The sequence below is a fragment of the Balaenoptera acutorostrata genome, chromosome 14 (assembly GCF_949987535.1).
Source record: "Balaenoptera acutorostrata chromosome 14, mBalAcu1.1, whole genome shotgun sequence".
In the NCBI taxonomy this organism is placed as follows: Eukaryota; Metazoa; Chordata; class Mammalia; order Artiodactyla; family Balaenopteridae; genus Balaenoptera; species Balaenoptera acutorostrata.
This window is the reverse complement of record NC_080077.1, coordinates 50626704-50649719: the sequence shown is the minus strand read 5'-3', so window position 1 is coordinate 50649719 and position 23016 is coordinate 50626704. Positions and strand designations below refer to the sequence as shown.

At 35.9% G+C, this 23016-nt stretch overlaps 2 protein-coding genes across 4 annotated transcripts in view; one reads left to right on the top strand and one right to left on the bottom strand.

Annotated features, from left to right (window-relative positions):
• The window catches only part of CDC40 (cell division cycle 40), a 51019-nt gene that overhangs the window by 777 nt on the left and 27226 nt on the right, over positions 1-23016 (top strand). For 2 of the 3 annotated variants that reach the window (XM_007190684.3, XM_007190685.1), the window contains exons 2-3: positions 14212-14298; positions 20652-20781. In XM_007190684.3, the coding sequence (XP_007190746.1) occupies positions 14212-14298; positions 20652-20781 (217 nt within the window). Of the gene's footprint in view, positions 1-14211; positions 14299-18503; positions 18555-20651; positions 20782-23016 lie in introns of those variants that run through there. The other variant, XM_057527892.1, reaches the window with a different exon arrangement.
• METTL24 (methyltransferase like 24) overlaps positions 3896-23016 on the bottom strand; it is a 165564-nt gene continuing 146443 nt past the window's right edge. The window contains exon 6 of the mRNA XM_057527893.1: positions 3896-4016. Coding sequence (XP_057383876.1) covers positions 3933-4016 — 84 coding nt within the window. The 3' untranslated portion in view covers positions 3896-3932. The remainder of the gene's footprint in view (positions 4017-23016) is intronic.

Sequence of the window (23016 nt, the reverse complement as noted above, 5' to 3'; positions counted from 1 at the left end):
CTGGTATCTAATAAAAGTGCATATATAAGTCAAGACAGTGAGACAAGGCCTTGGATTTAAGAAACAGTGTGCATGATCCCAATTGAGGAAAGTGATAGAGGGAGAAATTGGGTTATATAGTTCCTTTAACAAATATTTAGTGAACACGTTACTTGCCAGGAACTGTTCTAAGGGCTGAAGACACAGAGGCAAACAAGCCAGACATCTTTAACATCATGATTGCGTACATTTTAGTGGAAGAGGCAGCCAATAAAATATGAGCAAATAAAGTGGTTACAGATTGGATTGAGTACTGTAAAGGAAAAAAATAGAATTCCGTGAAATAGAGTTCAGTGATAAAGAATAAGTTAGGAGTATGACTTCTGTAGATTGGTCAGGGAAGTCCTCTTGCAAAAGCAGCTTTGAGGAACAGGAAGAAGCCAGCCAAGTGCAGATAAGGCAAGAGTTTCCCAGCAAAAGGAGACAGCAAGCCCTGAGATGGCAAAGAGCTTAGTGTGTTTGAAGAACTGAGGAAAGGACTGTGTGTCTAGAGCTGGAGGAGAGCATCCACCAGTTGGTATTATAGGCCCAGTAAAGCCCAATGGAGGTGATCAGGAGCTGAAGATGTGGTGAGGGGAGGCAGTGTGCAAAAACTCCTTTGTATTTAAGATGTTTCCCAGTCTAGTGATATACTTAAGCCTTTTACAGGTTTTTAGTGAGCTATTCATGGATTTTACTTTTTACTAATGTATATCAAGTATGAAAGAATGCTTAGGATCCTCCTACTTTTGTAACAAAACAAACTCCCCAGACTTACACCTCTCCTCTAGCAGCCTCCTGAGTCTTCATTCTTTTCACAGCTCAGCTTTTTGGAGCTCTCTCACTTTATCTCATTTTCTCCTCAACTCAATGCAGCCTTGCCCTAGCCTCTTAGGAAACTTACTCTCCCTGAGTAATGTCACTGGCCTTCCAGTTGTCAAGTTCTGTCAACTGAGTTGAATATTTGCATCCAGTGACACTATTAAATAGTTCTTTTTTTTAATTTATTTATTTAATTAATTAATTTATTTATTTTTGGCTGTGCTGGGTCTTCGGTTCGTGCGAGGGCTTTCTCTAGTTGCGGCAAGCGGGGGCCACTCTTCATCGCGGTGCGGGTACCGCTCTTCATCGCAGTGCGCGGGCCTTTCACTATCGCGGCCCCTCCCGTTGCGGGGCACAGGCTCCAGACGCGCAGGCTCAGCAGCTGTGGCTCACGGGCCCAGCCGCTCCGTGGCATGTGGGATCTTCCCAGACCAGGGCTCGAACCCGTGTCTCCTGCATTAGCAGGCAGATTCTCAACCACTGCGCCACCAGGGAAGCCCTAAATAGTTCTTTTTTTGAAACTTTCTCTCTTTTTGGCTTCCGTGGGGCCATCCTCAGTCTTCTGATCCCCTGTTCTTCTGCCCTCCCTTTCAATATTGGTGTTTCCTGAGACTCTGTCCTTAGTCCCCCTTTGCACCCCTCATACTCTGCAGGCCTTCAACCTGCAGTGCTCCTGATGACTTACAGGTGAACACTGTGAAGTGGTTTGCACAGGCTCTGGAATCAAGACCGCCAGGATTCAAATCCGACCAACAGCAGTTACCCAGATGGCGACCTTGGATAAATTAAGTGCTCTGTGTCTAAGTTTTTTCTCATCTGTGAAGTAGGGATAACACTAGTAACTATCTCATGGAGTTCAAGACTTGTCATAAAGCATGTGCCAGGCACACTATCCTTATCCAATTCTAAACTCCTTGCTAACTTCAGAACTATTGCCGTCTCTCCCGGGATAGCTCTCAGGCACCTCCAATCCAGTGTGCTAAAAAATTGACATTTTCTTTTCCTTGGGATCTGCTTCACCTGTTTTTCCCATTTGGATTAATGATCTCACAACCCACCCATTAGTCCAAGCCAAGAGCAGAGGGGTCTTCCTTTTCTATTCCTTCTTCCTCAGCCCCTGAAGCTAGTCATTCAGCTGGTTCTAACATTTCTGCTTCATTAAATTCTCTCAAATCAATTCCTTCCTCTCCATTTTTACTGACGCAGCCTTACTTCATATCTTCCTTACTTCTCTCAGGAGTCATTCTTGACTTTTCTTTCTTTCTGAACCCCTGCTATTGGGTAATGGGTCCTATTCATTACCAGGACCCATTACCCAATAGTACCAATGATGTTTATCAAATCTCTCTTTCCTCTTTTGCCGCCACTGTTCAGATTCTTATAATTTTTCTTCAAGACAATTATAATAACCTTCTAACTGGTCTTTCTACTTCCTCCATTCTTGTCTCCCAGTTCCATATCCCCTTTTCCCTTCACAATGCACTCAGAGTGGTCTTTCTAAATTCCAGTGTTATCATATCACTTCCTTGCCCCAAGACACCCTATTGCCTGCTGGGTAATTTCTGAGTTCCTTATGAGACCTACCATTCTCCCATGCTGAACTCTCTACAAAGCACCCAAAGCCTATTTTCTTTTTTTCTCTCAAGATTTTGCCCACGCTAGTCTCTCTGCATGGAGATCCCTTGCCTCATGCCTCCTCTCATCCCACCCCCCAAAACTCTACTGTCCTTCAGTCTCAGTGCACATATTTCCTCCTCTCTCTACCTTAGCCCCCTTTCCACATCTCAGTTATAGCACTTGCCACATTGCTGTGATTTGTTAATTTTTTTTCTTTCCCGTGGACCAGACCCTGGAGACCAGAGATTGTTGTGTATATTTGTTTTCATGTCTTCAATGCCTAGTACACAAGATTAAGAGAAATACATTAGGCGAGAAAATGAATGAAAGAGTAAGTGAAAAAGAAAGTCTTGAAAAAGCATGTATGTTGAGATTCAAGGTACATTGATTGGGTGGGAGTGAGGGGAAGTCTGTAAAACTTAGTTCAATCACTTCAAGTTATAAGTAAGATAATCCAGGAGGAAAGATTGAATAGGTATCAGAGGTCCATTAAAAGCAGAGCTGGGGCTAAACCCCGCAGTGATCTGGTTTCTATGATGAGAGAGTAAGGGATATTGATCATCGCTAGTTTGTTAATATGCTTTTAAAAAAGCTTATACCCAGTAAATTTAATGACAGAAAAATGTCCAGGGGAGGAGATGTGAAGCATACAAATAAGCTCATATGTATTTGTCAAATTGTACTGTGACTAATAGCAAGCATTCTGGCAAAGTATGAACTTATGTAATGTTTTTAATCCATATCACTGAACACTAATGAGATTTCACATACCTTATAGGTGAGTTGATTTTATTTTTTGAAGTTACTATTCGGTTGTCTTTTTCCTTTTGATCTGTAGGAGATCCTTATATATTCTGGATACTATCCTTCGTCAATTATATGTTGCAAATTTGTAGCTTGTTATGGCTTGTGGTTCCTTTTCCTTGTTGGAGAAATTCTTCCTTTTCCCAAAGTCATAAAAATATCCTCCCATTTTGTCTTTTGAAAGCACTGTATTTTTGCTTTTTCCATTTAAGTCATGACTCCACATGGAATTAAGTTTTGTGTATGGTGTGAACATTTTTAATAATGTAGCTCCATCTTTGGTAGGGTTGTTCTACCTCCCCCACCCCCACCCCACCTCCATCCCTTTTTGTTGTTATTCAAGAATGTCTTGGCTGTTCTTGTCCCCTGTAATTCTGTATATGGTTTAGAATTAACCTGTAAATTCTGCTAACACCCAGGTGGGATTTTGTTTGGAGTTGGGTTGACTCATAGATCAATTTGAAGACAGTGTTAATATCTGTTCATTCATTTAGGTCTTCTTTAGGTTTTTAATTTCTTTGAAATTTTATAATTTTCTCTATCAATATCTTGAACAGTTTTGTTGCAGATATTTCTAGGTGCATCTTAGTTTTATGCTATTATAATAATAAATTGTGTTATTTTTTCCATTATTTAATTTTTTGACTGATCTTACTACTTACATAATGGTATCAGCTGCAAACATGACAGTATTTTTTTCTTCCTTTCAGTCCTTTTTTCTCTTTTTTTTCTTGCCTTGCCATGCTTGCTAAGATCTCCAGAAAGATCAAAAATAAAAAGAGGGGAAAAGAATATATCAGGCAAATTCCAAGAAAAAGAAAATGGCATTGGTTGTATTAGGGTCAATAAAGTAGACTTTAAAACAGAAAAAGGATCACTTCATAATGATACAAGGCTCAGTTCACAAAGAGGTACATAACAATTTTAAATTTATATGCACCTAATAATGTAAGCACAAAATATTTAAGCAAAAGTTTTTATAACTACGAGAGAAATTGACAAATCTACAATTACAGCAGAAGATTTTAATATACCTCTTTCAATAATTGATAGAATAAGCAAAACAATATCAATGATGACACAGAAAATTCGAACAACAAAATTAGCAAACTGTATCTGAAGGGTATAAAGGACATGGCACTCAATGCAGAAAACTGTTTTCAAGCAGTAATAAAACATTTTTAAAAAACTGACCATATATTAGGCCAGGGATTGGCAAACTTTGGTAAAGGGCCAGATAGTAAATATTTGGGGCTGTGCAGGCCACATACAGTCTTTGTCACTTCTTAATGTCTGTCTTTCCCTCTTTCTTTCTTTTTTTTAAACAACCCTTTAAAATGTAAACATCTTACATTTACTTAGCTTGTTGGTACAAAAGCAGACTGTGGGCTGGACGTGGCCCAATAATTGTAGTTTGCCAACCCCTGTACTAGTCCATAAAATAAATCTCAATACATTTTAAGTCATATAATCACATTCTCTGAACACAGTGCATCTAAGCTAATCAGTCACAAAAAGATAACTATAAAATCCCCACATTTGAAAATTATGAAATTGTACTCAGTAAACCATGGGCCAAATTTTTAAAAAATAGAAAATATTTTGAACTAAACAATAAGAAAACAATGCTCATCAGAACTTATGAGGTGCAGCCATAGCAATAATTTTTTTTTCAAGTATAGTCTTAAATACACATAACAGAATAGAAGAAATGAACATAGACTATCTTTCCACTTATTTGTATCTTTTCAATTTTTTTCATGAATATCTTATAGTTTTCAGTGTATATATCTTTCACCTCCTTGTTTAAATTTGTTCCTAGGTGTTTTATTGTTTTTCATGCTATTGTAAATTGGATTGTTTTCTTAATTTCTCTTTCTAGTAGTTCATTGTTAACATATAAAGCAACAGACTTTTGTATATTGATTTTGTACCCTGCAACTTTACTGAATTCATTTATTAGTTCTAATAGTTGTTTGGTGGAGTCTTTAGCGTTTTCTCTATATAAATGATGTCATCTGCCAGTAGCGACAGTTTTACTTCCTTTCCAATTTGGATGCTTTTTATTTCTTTTTCTTGCCTAAATTGCTCTGACTAGGACTTACAATACTATGTTTAATAAAAGTGGTGAAAGTGGGCAACCTTGTCTTGTTCCTGATCTTAAAGGAAAATTTTTCATCTTTTTGCCATTGAGTATGATGTTAGCTGTGGGTTTGTCATATATGGCATTTATTATGTTGAGGTACATTCTGTCTATACCTGCTTTGTTGAGACTTTTTATAAGGAATGGGTATTGAATTCTGTCAAATGCCTTTTCTGTGTCTATTGCGATGATGTTTATTCTTTATTTTGTTAATGTGATGTATCACGTTGATTAATTTGCAGATTTTGAACCATCTTTGCATCCCTGGAATAAATCCTACTTGATCGTGGTGTATGATCCTTTTATTGTATTGTTGAATTTGGTTTGCTGACATTTTGAGGATGTTTGCATTTAAGTTCTTCAGGAATATCAGCCTGTAATTTCCCTTTTTTTGTGGTATCCTTGTCTGGTTTTGGTATCAGGGTAATGCTGGTCTCATAAAATGAATTTGGGAGCATTCACTCTTCGATTTTTTGGAAGAGTTTGAGAAGGGTAGGTGTGAAATCTTTCAATATTTGGTAGAATATTGAAGCCTTCTGGTCCTGGAGTTTTATTCTTTGGGAGTTTTTGATTACTGATTCAGTCTCCTTACTAGTAATGGGTCAGTTCAGATTACCATTTCTTCATGATTCAGTCTTGAAGATTGTATGTTTCTAGGAATTTATCCATTTCTTCTAGGTTGTCCAATTTGTTGGCATATAGGTGTTCATAGTAGTATCTTATAATCCTTTGTACTTTGGTATCAGTTGTAACTCCTCTCTCATTTCTGATCTTATTTATTTCATCCTCTCTTTTTTCTTAGTGAATCTAGGTAAAGGTTTATCAATTTTGTTTATCTTTTCAAAGAACCAGCTCTTGTCTTTTTCTTTCTATTGTCTTTTTAGTCTCTATTTCATTTATTTCCACTCTGATCTTTATTATGTCCTTCCTTCTACCAACTTTGGGCTTCATTTGTTCTTCTTTCCTAGTTCCTTTAAGTGTAAAGTTAGGTTGTTCCTTAAGTGTAAAGAAAGAATTTGACATTTCTTTCTTCAGTTTAATTTAACAAATATTTATTGAACATGCACTTAATGCCCTGCATTCTACTGGGCAGTAAGACTATAAAATATAAGTAAAAGTCATGTGCAACAAATAATGTATCACAAGGGCTATTAGGAGTTATGTGTAACATCTCTTAGGACTGTGGGTGAAAAAGCATTTTTCCTGAGCCAAGAGGAGGGGAGGTATCAGGGAAAAGAAGAAGATGACATATTATCAGATAGCAAAGGGAAATGCATAAGGAACAAAGTAACATTGCCAACAACACAGGAAGCATGAAAGTGCTTGATATTTTAAAAAGTCAGCAATTAGTCTAATACGGCAAAAATGGGGGTACGTTAAAGCAGATAAGGACATATTATAATAGACCAGGCAAGATATGAAGTCTGAACTAGGATGCTGGAGAAGGGAAAGTGGGAGTAGGGTTGCTAGAGAAATATTTTAGGGGTAGAATCAGTAAGACTCAGTGCCTAATTTGTTAGTGTGTGACAGTGGAGTCATGGGGAAATGGTATCTTCTGTTTTGGACATAGCAAGGTGTTTGATGCTGTGGAATATCCATATAATGAAGTTCAATAGGCTGTTAGATATGTGGTCAAGGCTGCAGATAAAAATTTGGGCTGGAAATTGAAGTCAAGAGATAAGATAAAGATGTGGACAAATTTGAAACAAGAGAGGAAGGAAGTTTAAGAGAGTCAGACCTGAAGGACTCTATCTTTGTAAAGTAGAGAAACTAAGTCACCTGCTTTGGTGGGGGGTGTTTTAATAGTGACAAAATTTTGGAACAATAACTGTGTGCCTATACTATTACTTTTCCTGTCAGTTTTCTATCTTTGGTCATTACCCTGGTCATTACCTGGTCTAACTCTACGAGATCTTCATTTGTCAGTGGCATTGCTTCTTCTCCAGCATCACTGTCAACTTCATGCTTTCCTACCTGTTTTGCAAAATTTACGATGTTACTTTGCATTATCTTTGCATTATGTTTACAGATATATCCTACATCAGCAAGTGGCCAACAGAATAAAGATGGTGATATGATAGGAATAGTTCTAGGGGATTAAGGCCACATTCGTGCACACGAAATCCAACTTCTGTAGCTTATACTTTTTTTTTAACATCTTTATTGGAGTATAATTGCTTTACAATGTTGTGTTACTTTCTGCTGTATAACAAAGTGAATCAGCTATACATATACATATATCCCCATATCCCCTCCCTCTTGTGCCTCCCTCCCACCCTCCCTATCCCACCCCTCTAGGTGATCACAAAGCACCTGTGCTATGCAGCTGCTTCCCACTAGCTATCTATTTTACATCTGGTAGTGTATATGTCAATGCTGCCGTCTCACTTCATCCCAACTTACCCTTCCCCCTCCCCGTGTCCTCAAGTCCATTCTCTACGTCTGTGTCTTTATTCCTGTCCTGCCCCTAGGTCCATCAGAACCATTTGTTTTTTTTAGATTCCATATATGTGTGTTAGCATACGGTACTTGTTTTTCTCTTTCTGACTTACTTCACTCTGTATGACAGACTCTAGGTCCATCCACCTCACTACAAATAACTCAATTTCGTTTTGAGTAATTCCTTTTTATGGTGGAGTAATATTCCATTGTATATATGTGCCACATCTTCTTTATCCATTCATCTGTCGATGGACACTTAGGTTGCTTCCATGTCCTGGCTATTGTAAATAGTGTTGCAATGTATACCCTGAGAAAACCATAATTCATAAAGAGTCATGTACCACAGGGTTCATTGCAGCTTTGTTTTTTTGATATTGAGCTGCATGAGCTGCTTGTATATTTAGGAGATTAATCTTTTGTCAGTTGCTTTGTTTGCAAATATTTCCTCTCATTCTGAAGGTTGTCTTTAGTCTTATTTATGGTTTCCTTTGCTGGGCAAAAGCTTTTAAGTTTCATTAGGTTCCATTTGTTTAGTTATGTTTTTATTTCCATTTCTCTGGGAGGTGGGTCAAAAAGGATCTTGCTGTGATTGATGTCATAGAGTGTTCTGCCTATGTTTTCCTCTAAGAGTTTTACAGTGTGTGGCCTTACATTTAGGTCCTTAATCCATTTTTATTTTATTTTTGTGTATGGTGTTAGGAAGTGTTCTAATTTCATTCTTTTACATGTAGTTCTCCACTTTGTCCAGCACCACTTATTGAAGAGGCTGTCTTTTCTCCATTGTATAGTCTTGCCTCCTTTATCAAAGATAAGGTGACCATATGTGCATGGGTTTATCTCTGGGCTTTCTATCCTGTTCCCTTGATCTATATTTCTGTTTTTGTGCCACTACCATACTGTTTTGATTACTGTAGCTTTGTAGTATAGTCTGAAGTTAGGGAGCCTGATTCCTCCAGCTCCGTTTTTCTTTCTCAAGATTGCTTTGGCTATTCAGGGTCTTCTGTGTTTCCATACAAATTGTAAAACTTTTTGTTCTGGGCTTCCCTGGTGGCACAGTGGTTGAGAATCTGCCTGCCAATGCAGGGGACACAGGTTCAAGCCCTGGTCTGGGAGGATCCCACATGCCGTGGAGCAACTAGGCCCATGAGCCACAACTTCTGAGCCTGCGCGTCTGGAGCTTGTACTCCACAAAAAGAGAGGCCGCGACAGTGAGAGGCCCGTGCACTGCGATGAAGAGTGGCCCCACTTGCCACAACTAGAGAAAACCCTCGCACAGAAACGAAGACCCAACACAGCCAAAACTAAAATAAATAAATTAATTAATTAATTAAAAAAAATTTTTTTTTGTTCTACTTCTGTGAAAAATGCCAGTGGTAGTTTGATAGGGATTGCATTGAATCTGTATACTGTTTTGGGTAGTATAGTCATTTTCACAATGTTGATTCTTCCAATCCAAGAACATGGTATATCTCTCCATCTGTTTCTATCATCTTTAATTTCTTTCATCAGTGTCTTACAGTTTTCTGCATACAGGTCTTTTGTCTCCTTAGGTAGGTTTATTCCTAGGTATTTTATTCTTTTTGTTGCAGTGGTAAATGGGAGTGTTTTCTTAATTTCTCTTTCAGATATTTCGTCGTCAGTGTATAGGAATGCAGGAGATTTCTGTGCATTAATTTTGTATCCTGCTATTTTACCAAATTCATTGATTAGCTCTAGTAGTTTTCTGGTAGCATCTTTAGGATTCTCTATGTATAGTATCATGTCATCTGCAAACAGTGACAGTTCTACTTCTTTTCCGATTTGGATTCCTTTTATTTCTTTTCTTCTCTGATTGCCTTGGCTAAAACTTCCAAAACTATGTTGAATAATAGTGGTGAGAGTGGGCAACCCTGTCTTGTTCCTGATCTTAGAGGAAATGGTTTCAGTTTTTCACCATTGAGAACGATGTTGGCTGTGGGTTTGTCATATATGACCTTTATTATGTTGAGGTAGGTTCCCTCTATGCCTACTTTCTGGAGAGTTTTTATCATAACTGGTTGTTGAATTTTGCCAAAGTTTTTTCTGCACCTGTTAAGATTATCATATGGTTTTTTTCCTTCAATTCGTTAATATGGTGTATCACATTGATTGATTTGTGTATACTGAAGAATCATTGCATTCCTGGGATAAACCCCATTTGATCATGGTGTATGACCCTTTTAATGTGCTGTTGGATTCTGTTTGCTAGTATTTTGTTGAGGATTTTTGCATCTGTGTTCATCAGTGATATTGGCCTATAGTTTTCTTTATTTGTGACATCTTTGGTTTTGGTATCAGGGTGATTGCGGCCTCGTAGATTGAGTTTGGGAGTGTTCCTCCCTCTGCTGTATTTTGGAAGAGTTTGAGAAGGACAGGTGTTAGCTCTTTCATAAATGTTTGCCTGTAAAGCCATCTGGTCCTGGGCTTTTGTTTCTTGGAAGATTTTTAATCACAGTTTCAATTTCAGTGCCTGTGATTGGTCTGTTCACATTTTCTATTTCTTCCTGGTTCAGTCTCGGAAGGTTGTGCTTTTCTAAGAATTTGTCCATTTCTTCCAGGTTGTCCATTTTATTGGCATATAGTTGCTTGTAGTAATCTCTCCTGATCCTTTGTATTTCTACAGTGTCAGTTGTTACTTCTCCTTTTTCGTTTCTAATTCTGTTGATTTGAGTCTTCTCCCTTTTTCTCATGATGAGTCTGGCTAATGGTTTATCAATTTTGTTTATCTTCTCAAAGAACCAGCTTTTAGTTTTATTGGTCTTTGCTATTGTTTTCTTTGTTTCTTTTTCATTTATTTCTGGTCTGATCTTTATGATTTCTTTCCTTCTGCTAACTGGCATTTTTTTTGTTCTTTTTTCTCTAACCGCTTTAGGTATAAGGTTAGGTTCTTTATTTCAGATATTTCTTGTTTGTTGAGATAGGATTGTATTGCTATAAACTTCCCTCTTAAAACTGCTTTTGCTGCATCCCATCGGTTTCCTGTCATCGTGTTTTCACTGTCATTTATTTCTAGGTATTTTTTGATTTCCTTGTTGATTTCTTCAGTGATTGCTTGGTTATTTAGTAGCATATTGTTTAGCCTCCATGGGTTTGTATTTTTTACAGATTTTTTCTTGTAATTGATATCTAGTCTCATAGCGTTGTGGTCAGAAAAGATACTTGACACGATTTCAACTTTCTTAAATTTACCAAGGCTTGATTTGTGACCCAAGATGTGATCTATCCTGGAGAATGTTCCATGAGCACTTGAGAAGGAAGTGTATTCTGTTGTTTTTGGATGGAATGTCCTATAAATATCAGTTAAGTCCATCTGGTCTCGTGTGTCATTTAAAGCTTGTGTTTCCTTATTTATTTTCATTTTGGATGATCTGTCCATTGGTGAAAGTGGGGTTTAAAGTCCCCTACTATGATTGTGTTACTGTCAGTTTCCCTTTTTATGGCTCTTAGCATTTGCCTTATGTATTGAGGTGCTCCTGTGTTGGGTGCATAAATATTTACAATTGTTATATCTTCTTCTTGGATTGATCCCTTGATCATGATGTAGTGTCCTTCTTTGTCTCTTGTAATAGTCTTTATTTTAAAGTCTATTTTGTCTGATACGATTATTGCTACTCCAGCTTTCTTTTGATTTCCATTTGCATGGAATATCTTTTTCCATCCCCTCACTTTCAGTCTGTATGTGTCCCTAGGTCTGAAGTGGGTCTCTTGTAGACAGTATATATACGGGTCTTGTTTTTGTATCCATTCAGCCAGTCTATGTCTTTTGGTTGGGGCATTTAATCCATTCACGTTTAAGGTAATTATCGATATGTATGTTCCTATGACCATTTTCTTAATTGTTTTGGGTTTGGTTTTGTAGGTCTTTTCTTTCTCTTGTGTTTCCTGCCTAGAGAAGTTCCTTTTGCATTTGTTGTAAAGCTGGTTTGGTGGTGCTGATTTCTCTTAACTTTTGCTTGTCTGTAAAGGTTTTAATTTCTCTGAAATTTGACTGAGATCCTTTGTGGGTAGAGTAATCTTCATTGTAGGTTTTTCCCCTTCATCACTTTAAATATGTCCTGCCACTCCCTTCTGTCTTGCAGAGTTTCTGCTGAAAGATCAGCTGTTAACCTTATGGGGATTCCCTTGTATGTTATTTCTTGCTTTTCCCTTGTTGCTTTTAGTATTTTTTCTTTGTATTTAATTTTTGATAGTTTGATTAGTATGTGTCTTCGCATATTTCTCCTTGGATTTATCCTGTATGGGACTCTCTGTGCTTCCTGGACTTGATTGATTTTTTCCTTTCCCATGTTAGGGAAGTTTGCAACTATAATCTCTTCAAATATATTCTCAGACCCTTTCTTTTTCTCTTCTTCTTCTGGGACCCCTATAATTCGAATCTTGATGCATTTAATGTTGTCCCAGAGGTCTCTTAGGCTGTCCTCAATTCTTTTCATTCTTTTTCTTTATTCTGCTCTGTGGCAGTTATTTCCACTATTTTACCTTCCAGGTCACTTATCCATTCTTCTACCTCAGTTATTCTGCTATTGATTCCTTCTAGAGAATTTTAAATTTCATTTATTGTGTTGTTCGTCATTGTTTGTTTGCTCTTTTGTTCTTCTAGGTCCTTGTTAAATGTTTCTTGTATTTTTGCCATTCTATTTCCAAGATTTTGGATCATCTTTACTATCATTACTCTGAATTCTTTTTCAGGTAGACTGCCTATTTCCTCTTCATTTCTTTGGTCTAGTGGGTTTTTACCTTGCTCCTTCATCTGCTGTGTATTTCTCTGTCTTCTCATTTCGTTTAACTTACTGTGTTTGGGGTCTCCTTTTCGCAGGCTGCAGGTTTGTAGTTCCCATTGTTTTTGGTGTCTGCCCACAGTGGGTGTGGTTGGTTCAGTGGCTTGTGTAAGCTTCCTGGTAGAGGGGACTCGTGCCTGTGTTCTGGTGGGTGGGGCTGGATCTTGTCCTTCTGGTCAGCAGGGCCACGTCCGGTGGTGCATTTTGGAGTGTCTGTGAACTTAGTATGACTTTAGGCAGCCTCTCTGCTAATGGGTGGGGTTGTGTTCCTGTCTTGCTAGTTGTTTGGCATGGGGTGTCTAGCACTGGAGCTTGCAGGCTGTTGGGTGGAGCTGGGTCTTAATGTTGAGACGGAGATCTCTGGGAGAGCTCTCGCCGATTGATATTACATGGGGCTGGGAGGTCTCTGGTGGTCCAATGTCCTGGACTTGACTCTCCCACCTCGGAGGCTCAGCCCTGACAGCCGGCCGGAGCACCAAGACCCTGCCGGCCACATGGCTCAGAAGAAAAGGAAGAAAAATAGGAAAAAAAAAAAAAAACAACTAACAGATAGAACCCCAAACCAAATGGTAAAAGCAAAACTAAACAGACAAAAATCACACAAATAAACATAAACACATACTCATAAAAAGAAAACAAACAAATAAACCAAAAAAACCCAAACAGTCAGAACCCTAGGACAAATGGTAAAAGCAAACCTAAACAGACAATATCACACAAAGAAACATACACATACACACTATAGACCAGGGCTTCAGAATATCTGGTCCTTTTTCAAACTTCTCTCTGTTCCTCTGTGAAAGGACTTCATGGTTAATTTGCTTAGACTTGATTCTCAGCCTGCAACTTTGGAATCATGTGGGAAGCTTGAACCAATGCCAGGCCTCACTCGGGAGGAATTAAATCAGAAAATATGAGGTGAGGCCCAGCATGAAACTTCTTTAAAGCTTCCTGCTGGACTCCACCAGTCTACGGAGGCCAGCTTATACTTTAATAGAGGGAGGTAGACAATTAATACATGTCAGGTGATGATAAATATAATAGAGAACAATAAAGCAAGGTAAGGGGAAAGTAGGAAAACTTTGGGTCCTGCCACCTCCTTTGGTTTCTTCTGCAGTCCCTAAGCAAGTCCATCTGGGTACATATCTAATAAGGTCTGCTGAATAGAGGAGTGCTTCTCCTGAATTTGGAACCAGAAGATCAGGTCTTTTGAGTTCATAAAAAAGAGCTGGACTCTCTTACTTTAAGGCTTTGAGTAGTATTAACTTACTTAGAAATTTTAATTTGTTCAGATGGGATAAAGTCAATGTTTTTGAAGGAAAAAATTTTTGTTATGCATTCTAATCTCTATAACTGTTTACATTACTTTTATTCGTCTTTGTTTACATTACTTTTATTAGTCTTTTATTAGAATTACATATAATTCTATACATTAATATATAGAATTATATATTAATCACATAGCACTAGTGTAATCTTCATAAAAGTGATGTTAAAATGGCTAGTGTGACCTTAATGTAGTTTTACAGTCAATACTTGTCGTATCTTGTTTGTTTGGTTTTCTTGTAGGAAGATTTGGAGACTGGAGTTCACCTTGACCCTGCTGTCAAAGAGGTTCAATATAATCCTACCTATGAGACCATGTTTGCTCCTGAGGTAAGAAAATGTATTATAGTTAAGAGTGTCTTTTGCTATATAGTATTTAAATTATACATACGTGATAAACAGTTGGTGAATTTTTCAGTGTTTTCTCATGAAAGTATACTATTTAAACTGTTAGAAAATATATCCTGTTATATGTTAGTTATATCTCAATTTTAAAAAGAAAGGAAAATATATCCTTCTATTCTCCAGAAGTTAAATAGTACGCTTTTGTAAGAATAATATCTAATTCTTAGATGCAAACTTAGTTAACATCTTCCTCTCAGTTTTGATAAGGGAGTATTACAAGTTAAACATGAGGGAAAAAATTTTGGTTGATTAGCATCATTAATGCATAGTATATTATGAAACATCTAGTGACAAATGCTGCTGTGTTCAGCACTAAAAAGAGGTACCATACTGACGTGGTCACTGCTCAAAAATAGTCACATGGTTTATTGCTTGCTCTGAGTCAGACATCTTATGGATTCTTTTTTCTGATGATGATAAATGGTGATGGAAGCATTAAAAAAGCCGAAGAAGAAAAAAAAAAGCAGAAATAGTGAAAATTGTCCATTTAGGAAAGTCTTTGTAGAAAAGATTAGATTTCTAGGTATTTAGCCTTTAAAAAGGAGAAAAGAATGCTTGATTGACAAGATACAGATATCAGAAAAAGGTCATTATAAGAAATAATAATATGGTTTCAGTAGCAGGATCTTTAAGGGCACTTTTAAAGATAGAGATGAGGAGCTATATCTTATTGCACCCTGGTGGAGAAAGAAGTACTTTTTAATATTTTTCATTTTTTAGCATATAGTCATTGTCTTTTTTTTTGATAAAGCTATTTCATGTAATTTTTGCCTGCTTAGGTTTCCATAGTCACTTAAAATATGGCAATGGAGATGTATAGCACAGCCAAGGATGTCAGTGCTAGTGCTCTAGCTGTTCTCCTAAGTGTACAATAAGCAAAAAAACTCATTCTCATGCTCTGAGACTGGTACATTTTTTTATTTTATTCCATTATTTCCTAAATCCTTATAACCTGTTGAATTATAGGCTGTTTTATATCCCTTGGCACCATTTTAGCGCTGGCGCGCTGCATGATTTTTTTTTTAATGTAAAGTACTTCAATTTAAGCCACTAACTTTAGAAAATGAGAAAATTTGGAAGTGGCATGGTGTATGACATTCCTTTGTCAGTGTATTTTCTATGAAGCCTGTTTTTCTTAAATTTTTAGGTCCTATGCATAACTAATGTATTGCTGTATGATTAGTTTTCAAAACTTTCAAGAAAAATTCAAAAGGTCAAAAAATCTTTGGTGCTATTGATGAGGCAGTAGGTTTATCATTCTCTTTTGGGGATTATCAGTCCTTTAATTTTCTGTTCTTTTTTTTCCCGTGTTAGGGAACCTCACATTAAGTATATCAACTAGTTTATGTTAGGAACATTTCAGTGCTTATTGTCAACAATATAAGGAAAGAGTGATGGGACTGAAAAGTGAAGAAAAATTACAATTTTTCAAAGGAATTGTCTGTGACATAATAAATTATCAACTTTGAACTTTATGACTAGGGTATGTATAACTTGGCAAAGTCTGGAAGGGTATTACCAGGAACTTTGCTAGATGAAATTCAAGTTCTCATATTTTGAGAATCCATCATTAGAGACAAGATTTAATCCTTCTTCTCAAGCTAGTGTTTACCAGAGAGGACATGCTAAGTGTTTTTTAAAAAAAAAGATGGAGACCAGACTGTTTCTTATAGTGCCTCTAAAGCACCAGTCAAGTTTAAGGAGAGATTGCATCTTGTTATAAAGATAAAAGTTCCATGAAAGTATTTGTAACTGGCAAATTTTTTTTTTAAGAGATGACTCCCCTGTTCTTTACTTTTATTTATTTATTTATTTTTTAATTTATTTAAATTTATTTATTTATTTATTTTTGGCTGTGTTGGGTCTTCGTTTCTGTGCGAGGGCTTTCTCTAGTTGCGGCGAGCGGGAGTCACTCTTCATCGCGGTGCGCGGGCCTCTCACTATCGCGGTCTCTCTTGTTGCGGAGCACAGGCTCCAGACGCGCAGGCTCAGTAGTTGTGGCTCACGGGCCTAGTTGCTCTGCGGCACGTGGGATCTTCCCAGACCAGGGCTCGAACCCGTGTCCCCTGCATTGGCAGGCAGATTCTCAACCACTGTGCCACCAGGGAAGCCCAGCAAATGTTTTTTGAAATAAGCGATACAATCCAGGTTAAGAACATGAGATGTGGGGCTAAACAGACCACTTATTAGCTCTTATGTGACCTTAGATTATCTTAGTTTTTTCACAGGTAAAATGAAGATAATTTCTACTTTACCAAATTATAAGGATAAATGAGATAATATGCGATGTGCTTAGGAAACTGTCTGGCACAGAATAAGCATTTAATAAATTATAGCCTTTATTGTTATTTATGTTAATAATATTGGCATTGATGGCTAGATAGGCCTTTATGAGGAAAGATTCCAGAGAGAGGGGAACAGCATGAGCCAAATCATAAAATCTAAAGAACAGTAGTGTTTTAGTCATCATCAGTAGGGGAGAACGGGATAAGGCTAGAATAGTACTTTGTACAGTCAGTATTGCACAGGCTCTAGGGGCCAAGGTAAAGAGTTTGGTCTTGATTTAACAGATGAATTTTTAGGAAGATTATTTTTAAAGGTTTGCATGATGGAAAAGACCAGGGATGGAAACTAATAAAATAAAACTACCATTTACTACACTATGCCAGGTACCACACTGAGGGATTTGTATACCTTATCTCCTTTAGCCCTCACTACAACCCTATGAAGTAAGTACTTTTATCCCTATTTTATAGTGAGGAATTCAACTGTCAGATTATACTGCCAGCAAGTGCCATATTTGAGGCTTTGAGTCCATATCATTCTTAACAATCACTCCATAACTATAAGACCATTTAGAAGGTGCAGTTTTGACTTTATTAGTTCAGTAAACTAACAAATTGGCTATTTTATAAATTACTGTTTCCCTCCCAACCAAGGACTTTTCCTAGTTGATCTACCTAGTTATCCAGATAAGCTTTCTCAAATTACAGAAGGAACCTGAAGACATAATAGCCATTGTTTTAGTCCAGTGATTTTCTTCATTTCACTCAATCCTTTTGGTTCCGCCTAGAGAAAAGTCTGTTTGTTAGCTTCTCTAGACTCATATAAAGCCTATAAGCCTCAGCGAGAATTTCAGACTCCTTAAAATAATATTACTAATAGGAATAGAAAAAATATAAAATTTTAGAGGGGGAAAATGCCAGTTACTGTTTAAAATCTGGCCTGTAAGGGCTGCTATAAATATTAATGTTAGAATGGACTTTAGAAGTCATATAGATCAGCTCTTTTATTTTATAGATGAGGAAACTGAGGCGCAAGGTCATAGAACCACTAATAAAATATACTATCGTAATAATTAAACTGTGCTTATGTCTTACAAGATTGAGGTATTCTGCCAATAAAATTGAATTGTGGTGATCTTTTCCAAAATTAGAGAAAATAATAATTAATCAGTATGCTCTTCTCGCCTTAAAATTTGTTTATAAATGTTTTATACATTGATTACTGCAATGAATATTAATGGAAAACTTAATACAGCAACCTGAGTATATGATTATTTGTTGAATAACATGGGTTTTTTTTCCTATATATGAATTCATGGTTATGATTTCATATAGTCAATTTTTACTTATATGAATTTTATTAATTCCTGTGATGTTATAATATACTGCTAAGGCACAACCCTCAAGTACTCTGCCTGCTGAAGACATGAGAACCACTGCCTTATAATACATGGATCTCTTAGATTTATCAACTAATGTCTTAAATTAAAAATGCTTTTCTCCCAAGTTTATAAATAAATCATTACTTCACTGAGATGAAAGATGTAAGGTAACTTACCTCAGAAACATTTCCTTTTTTGGTGCAATGTCTGAATTAATACATAAATATGTATATTTTATATGGGAGATTTACAATTGTAATTGACTGTGGTGTACTTCAATATTATCTTAGCTAAAAACTATTAAATACTCATACCTAATTAACTTGAATATGTATTTTTAAGAATCACTTGAATACAAACTTACGCTTAGACTTAACTACCAAAAGTTGAAAAGAAGCATTTAGAAATCAGTTTTGTGTATTTTTAAATATGCATTGTTTTGTTTTTTTAATGGTTAACCCAGAATTAAGAGTTGCATATTCACACAGACCAGGAACATCTGAGAGAGTAATTGGTAAGAGCTGAGTCCTGCTGAATAACATTCTCTGCCTTCCTCTGTTGACATGTAATGTCTTTGAGGTCAGCTCCAATAGCTGCCAGTAACCAGAAAGTTAAGGTGAGCCAGTAGATGAGCCTGCCCCAGGCAACTTCCTATATCAGTGGAAGATTTTTTTGTTGTCTCAGCTTAAATATGTATAAAATATAAGTACTTTTAAATTTTTAGACAGTGTTAGGAAGAGTACCACAAGATATACTTTGCTGTAATATATGGATCTATATTCTTATAGAAATCAAAGTTCTTAACACTGAGAATTTTTCTTTAAAATATGGAGGCAGTTTGATATGTATGACCTGTAGAAGAATTATTCCCTTTTTGTAATATCTTAATAAAATTAGAATATGGAAATTGTACTTTCCTTTTTTAAATTGGAAATTATAAGCAAAACGATTGGTAATTTATTATATGTGATAGAAGTAACAATATAGGCAATGGGGATTTTTATCATTTTGGAATTTTTTACCCCCAGAAATATCGCATGCTGCTTTGCAGATGTTAACTGACTGTAGCAATTAGATCATCTAGTCAACTTAAGTCATTTTATTATCTTTAATTTTATGGATGTTTTTGTTTTTGTAATAAATTTCATGACTGAATGAAGTTAACTGTAACTTCCAGCATTCAGCAATCTAGATTTTTTTCCCTACATTTCCACCCGTCAGCTCAGGAAGAACTAATATGGGCTATAAAGTCTTGCCCTGTCCTTTATTATAATTTAGAATAAATAGTAAAAAAGCTTTATATATGAATTAGATATCTTAAGATTGAATCATTTTAAACCTAGAAATGGAAGCTGTCAATAGAAAGGAATATTATAGTAATTTATTTTCTTCTAAAGCAGAAAAAATTATAAGGCAAATTAACGTTTAAATTCAGATTTTTATGCATAGCATAATGTTGACATGTAGAGAAGACAACATTCTGCTTAAGGAAAGATCAATAATTTATATTTATGGCTCTGGAAGTGTTATCATGGAAAAGGTGGTTTCAAATGGTAGTGACCTAAGATGTTCTAATGTCAAAATATTTATTATGACAGTCGACCTTCCAGAATTCAAATAAAAATATCCTGTCTAGTTCCACTGTTTCCAAAGTGGGAAGTTCATTTTATTCTTTATTTTTAAAACTGGAAAGAAAAGAGTTGGATCTTCCCGATACCTTTTCTAATAGCATTAGTGACTTTAGGCAGGCAAGGTATGTCATCTTGACCTTTTTCTCCACTTCTAACATGAGAAAGAGAATACCTCTTTAACTTTCCAGAATTTTTGTACAGATCAAATTAAATAACATTTGGAAAGCCATTCTGGAAACTCAAAACATTGTAAACATATAGATAATAATGGCACTATTTTGTGTACGATTTTCATAGTGTGACTTTTCAGAGTGGAGAAGTTTTATTTACATTTGTAATGTCTTTTCCTAGGGACTTTTTCAAGCACTTTACTTTTATTGTCTATTTCCTATCTTCTGCCCCCAGTGAGACTCTGATTAATCTTTCCTTCATTAGTGCTTTCTATATGCCAGGCACTATGGAAAGTATTGAGGGTTCTAAGTCTTCACCTTTGAGGAACTCATAATCTAGTAGCAGAGAAACATGTGTTTTTTAAATTACATCACGGTACCATTCCAAAAATCCCCCAAATCATCGTTTAGACAAAACTATAGTGTGTCTCAATTATCTAGAGCAACACTGTCAAATAGAACTTCCTGCAATAATGAAAATGTAGTAGCCAGTAATTGTATGTGGCTGTTGAGCTCTTGAAATGTGGCTGGTGTGACTGAGGAACTGAATATTTTAATTAATTTAAATTTCAATAGCCACACATAGGCTTGGGTGAGCTGGTTCCTCTCCAGTCCTAGTGGCTGCCAAACAGTGCTAACCCCCATTGTCCAGTTGTACTAAACCATGTGAGGTGAGCATGTTCCCAAATAGGTTAATGGGCCCCTGATGATTTAGAGTTAAAAATACATTGTGCAATAATTCTACTCATTCTAGCTTTATACACTGAGAATTTGGTGGTTTTTGTTTGTTTTTTTCTTATAACATTGTAGTTTGGACCAGAAAATCCCTTCAGAACACAGCAAATGGCTGCCCCTAGAAATATGCTTTCTGGATATGCTGAACCAGCCCATATCAATGATTTTATGTTTGAACAGCAAAGAAGAACTTTTGCCACATACGGTAAGGTGATACGTGAGTTTCAAGTTAAACCTTATTAGAAGTGGGGTGTGTGTGTGTGTGCACGCAATAATCGATTTTATCTTCTGGCTTTTTAAATTTATTAACCTGGATTCCTTAAAAGGGTAGTATGTTTTCTTATACACATCTATAAATATTTATACAAATGGGAAGGGGCACTAATATTTTTAGCTGTCATTCTAAATCTGCTCTGATTTCTGAGTACTAGAAATATTCTGTGGTCTTAAAAACAGAACGTTCTCTGTTGTACTTTTTAATGAACGCTTGTTATTGAATGACTGTTGCGTGTAGACTGCTGTTGAAATTGGTAAATAACAGGATAGTGTTAAGAGGTATATTTTTATCTTCTTATGCACTAGTTGACTTTACTCTCTTTCTCAAATTTTATCTCTGAAAAGTTTTCTGTTGATTACTGAGGGATATCAGGAAATGGAATGGCCACAAATTCATTGCGTAAAATATTTATATCCTATCAGTGGTGGGATTTGAGAAAGTTAATGTGCATACAAGGCTGGGAATCCCCTCTACAAGAAGATGGTCTTTATAATAATGTCCTTGCTGATGGTTCCACAGATCATAGGTCTGGTCACTTATATCAGCTTTGTCCATATTTGGTAGTGCCTTTTCTTTCTCTTCCCATAATCTACATTTGTAGGTTGACAGACATACTGATCACCTTCTGCTTTGAAGAGCTTTTTGGTAGGGTGGGTGAGCAAAGTAACTGAGAATGTTTTTATGCCTGTTGTAGTGATCTTTATGAATTAATTACTTATGCTGATGTTCTCTTCCCCAAAGAGTAACTGAAAAAGAAAACTCTGAACTTTTTTAACAAGAGATTTAATAATCACATTTTTAGACATCAGCAACATTGTCTCTCTTATTTTCATTTAGTTTTCTTTGCAGTTAAAATTCTAATACCTCCTCCTTTTATTTCTTATAGAATTTTTTTAAAGTTCTAAACAGATTTTTCTGTCCTATCTACCATTAACTTCCATTATTATAAGACAGCACCCAAAAAAAAGTTGAGAAAGCAGTATCATGTGAAATGTTATGTATTTGGTGATGCTTTTTAATAGCAATTGTTTTCACTAAAAAATAACATAAACAAATTTTAAACATTTAGGAAAGAGAAGAAAAAGTTTACCTATAATCCCACTATACTAAAATATCTACTTTTAGTAGATATTTTATTCCTCCAAGTCTTTTTTATTATACATATTTGTATTACAGAGCTATAATCCTTCTAAACTGAAAATTTTGCAACTTTTTAATTCAATATTATATCATAAGCATTTTTCAGTGTTACTTTATAATCTCAAAGCTTATTATTTTTAAGTGCTATATGTAATATCCACTGATGGGTTTATATTACAATTTACATAATTATTCTAATGTTAGAAAATTACTTTTTTCTAGTTTTTAGTGAGCGATGCAAACTGATTCATCGTGAATTAGTTTAGAGGTTTAGTACAGATAGTCTTAGTTATTTATCCACAATATGTTCTTGGAAACTGGTTGTAAAATGATTGACATATACTAAATTATATTTCACCGTGGCAAGGTTATAATTGACTTAACAGGTGTCAAAAGTCATAGCAAAGACTTTATACCTCTGAAATCTCCTAAAAGAGTTCAGTGACACTTCCAGTCCAATAAAATGGTTATAAATGCATTGTACGCATTGCTTGTATAAGGGATCCCATGTAAATCTAAAGTATATGTGTATTACGTAAAAATCAATTCTATTGCATCATGAATTTATTATATCCTAGCCTATAATAAAACAGACTTTTAAAGACTCTGCGTGGGTTTTTTTAGACTTTAGAAGGAAGGGCCTTAAGCAATAATTTGGGTAACTTAAATCTTTAAAACAAAATAAAACAGGTGAAAAAAAATTCAAATTAAGTTCATACAGATACCTCCTTTTCTTGAACTATCCTATAGCATTGAAAGCTATTCAGTTGGCTTTAGACCCAGGTTCAGAAACGGCTTATTAGAAAAAAAATAGCTGGTATTTTTTGCCTCTTCCATTAAGAGGGGGTGGACTAGGACAGAGATTGAACTATTTAGTGAGTTAAAGACATAAAAAAGGAATGTGGGGTATACTGTGTTAGGTGGCCTGGAATAAAAGGAGTAGCCACTTGCAAATTAAGTAATGTATGTTTTGTCTCCCTTATGAGAATCTTAGAACTGAGAACTATTTATCTGAACTTAAAT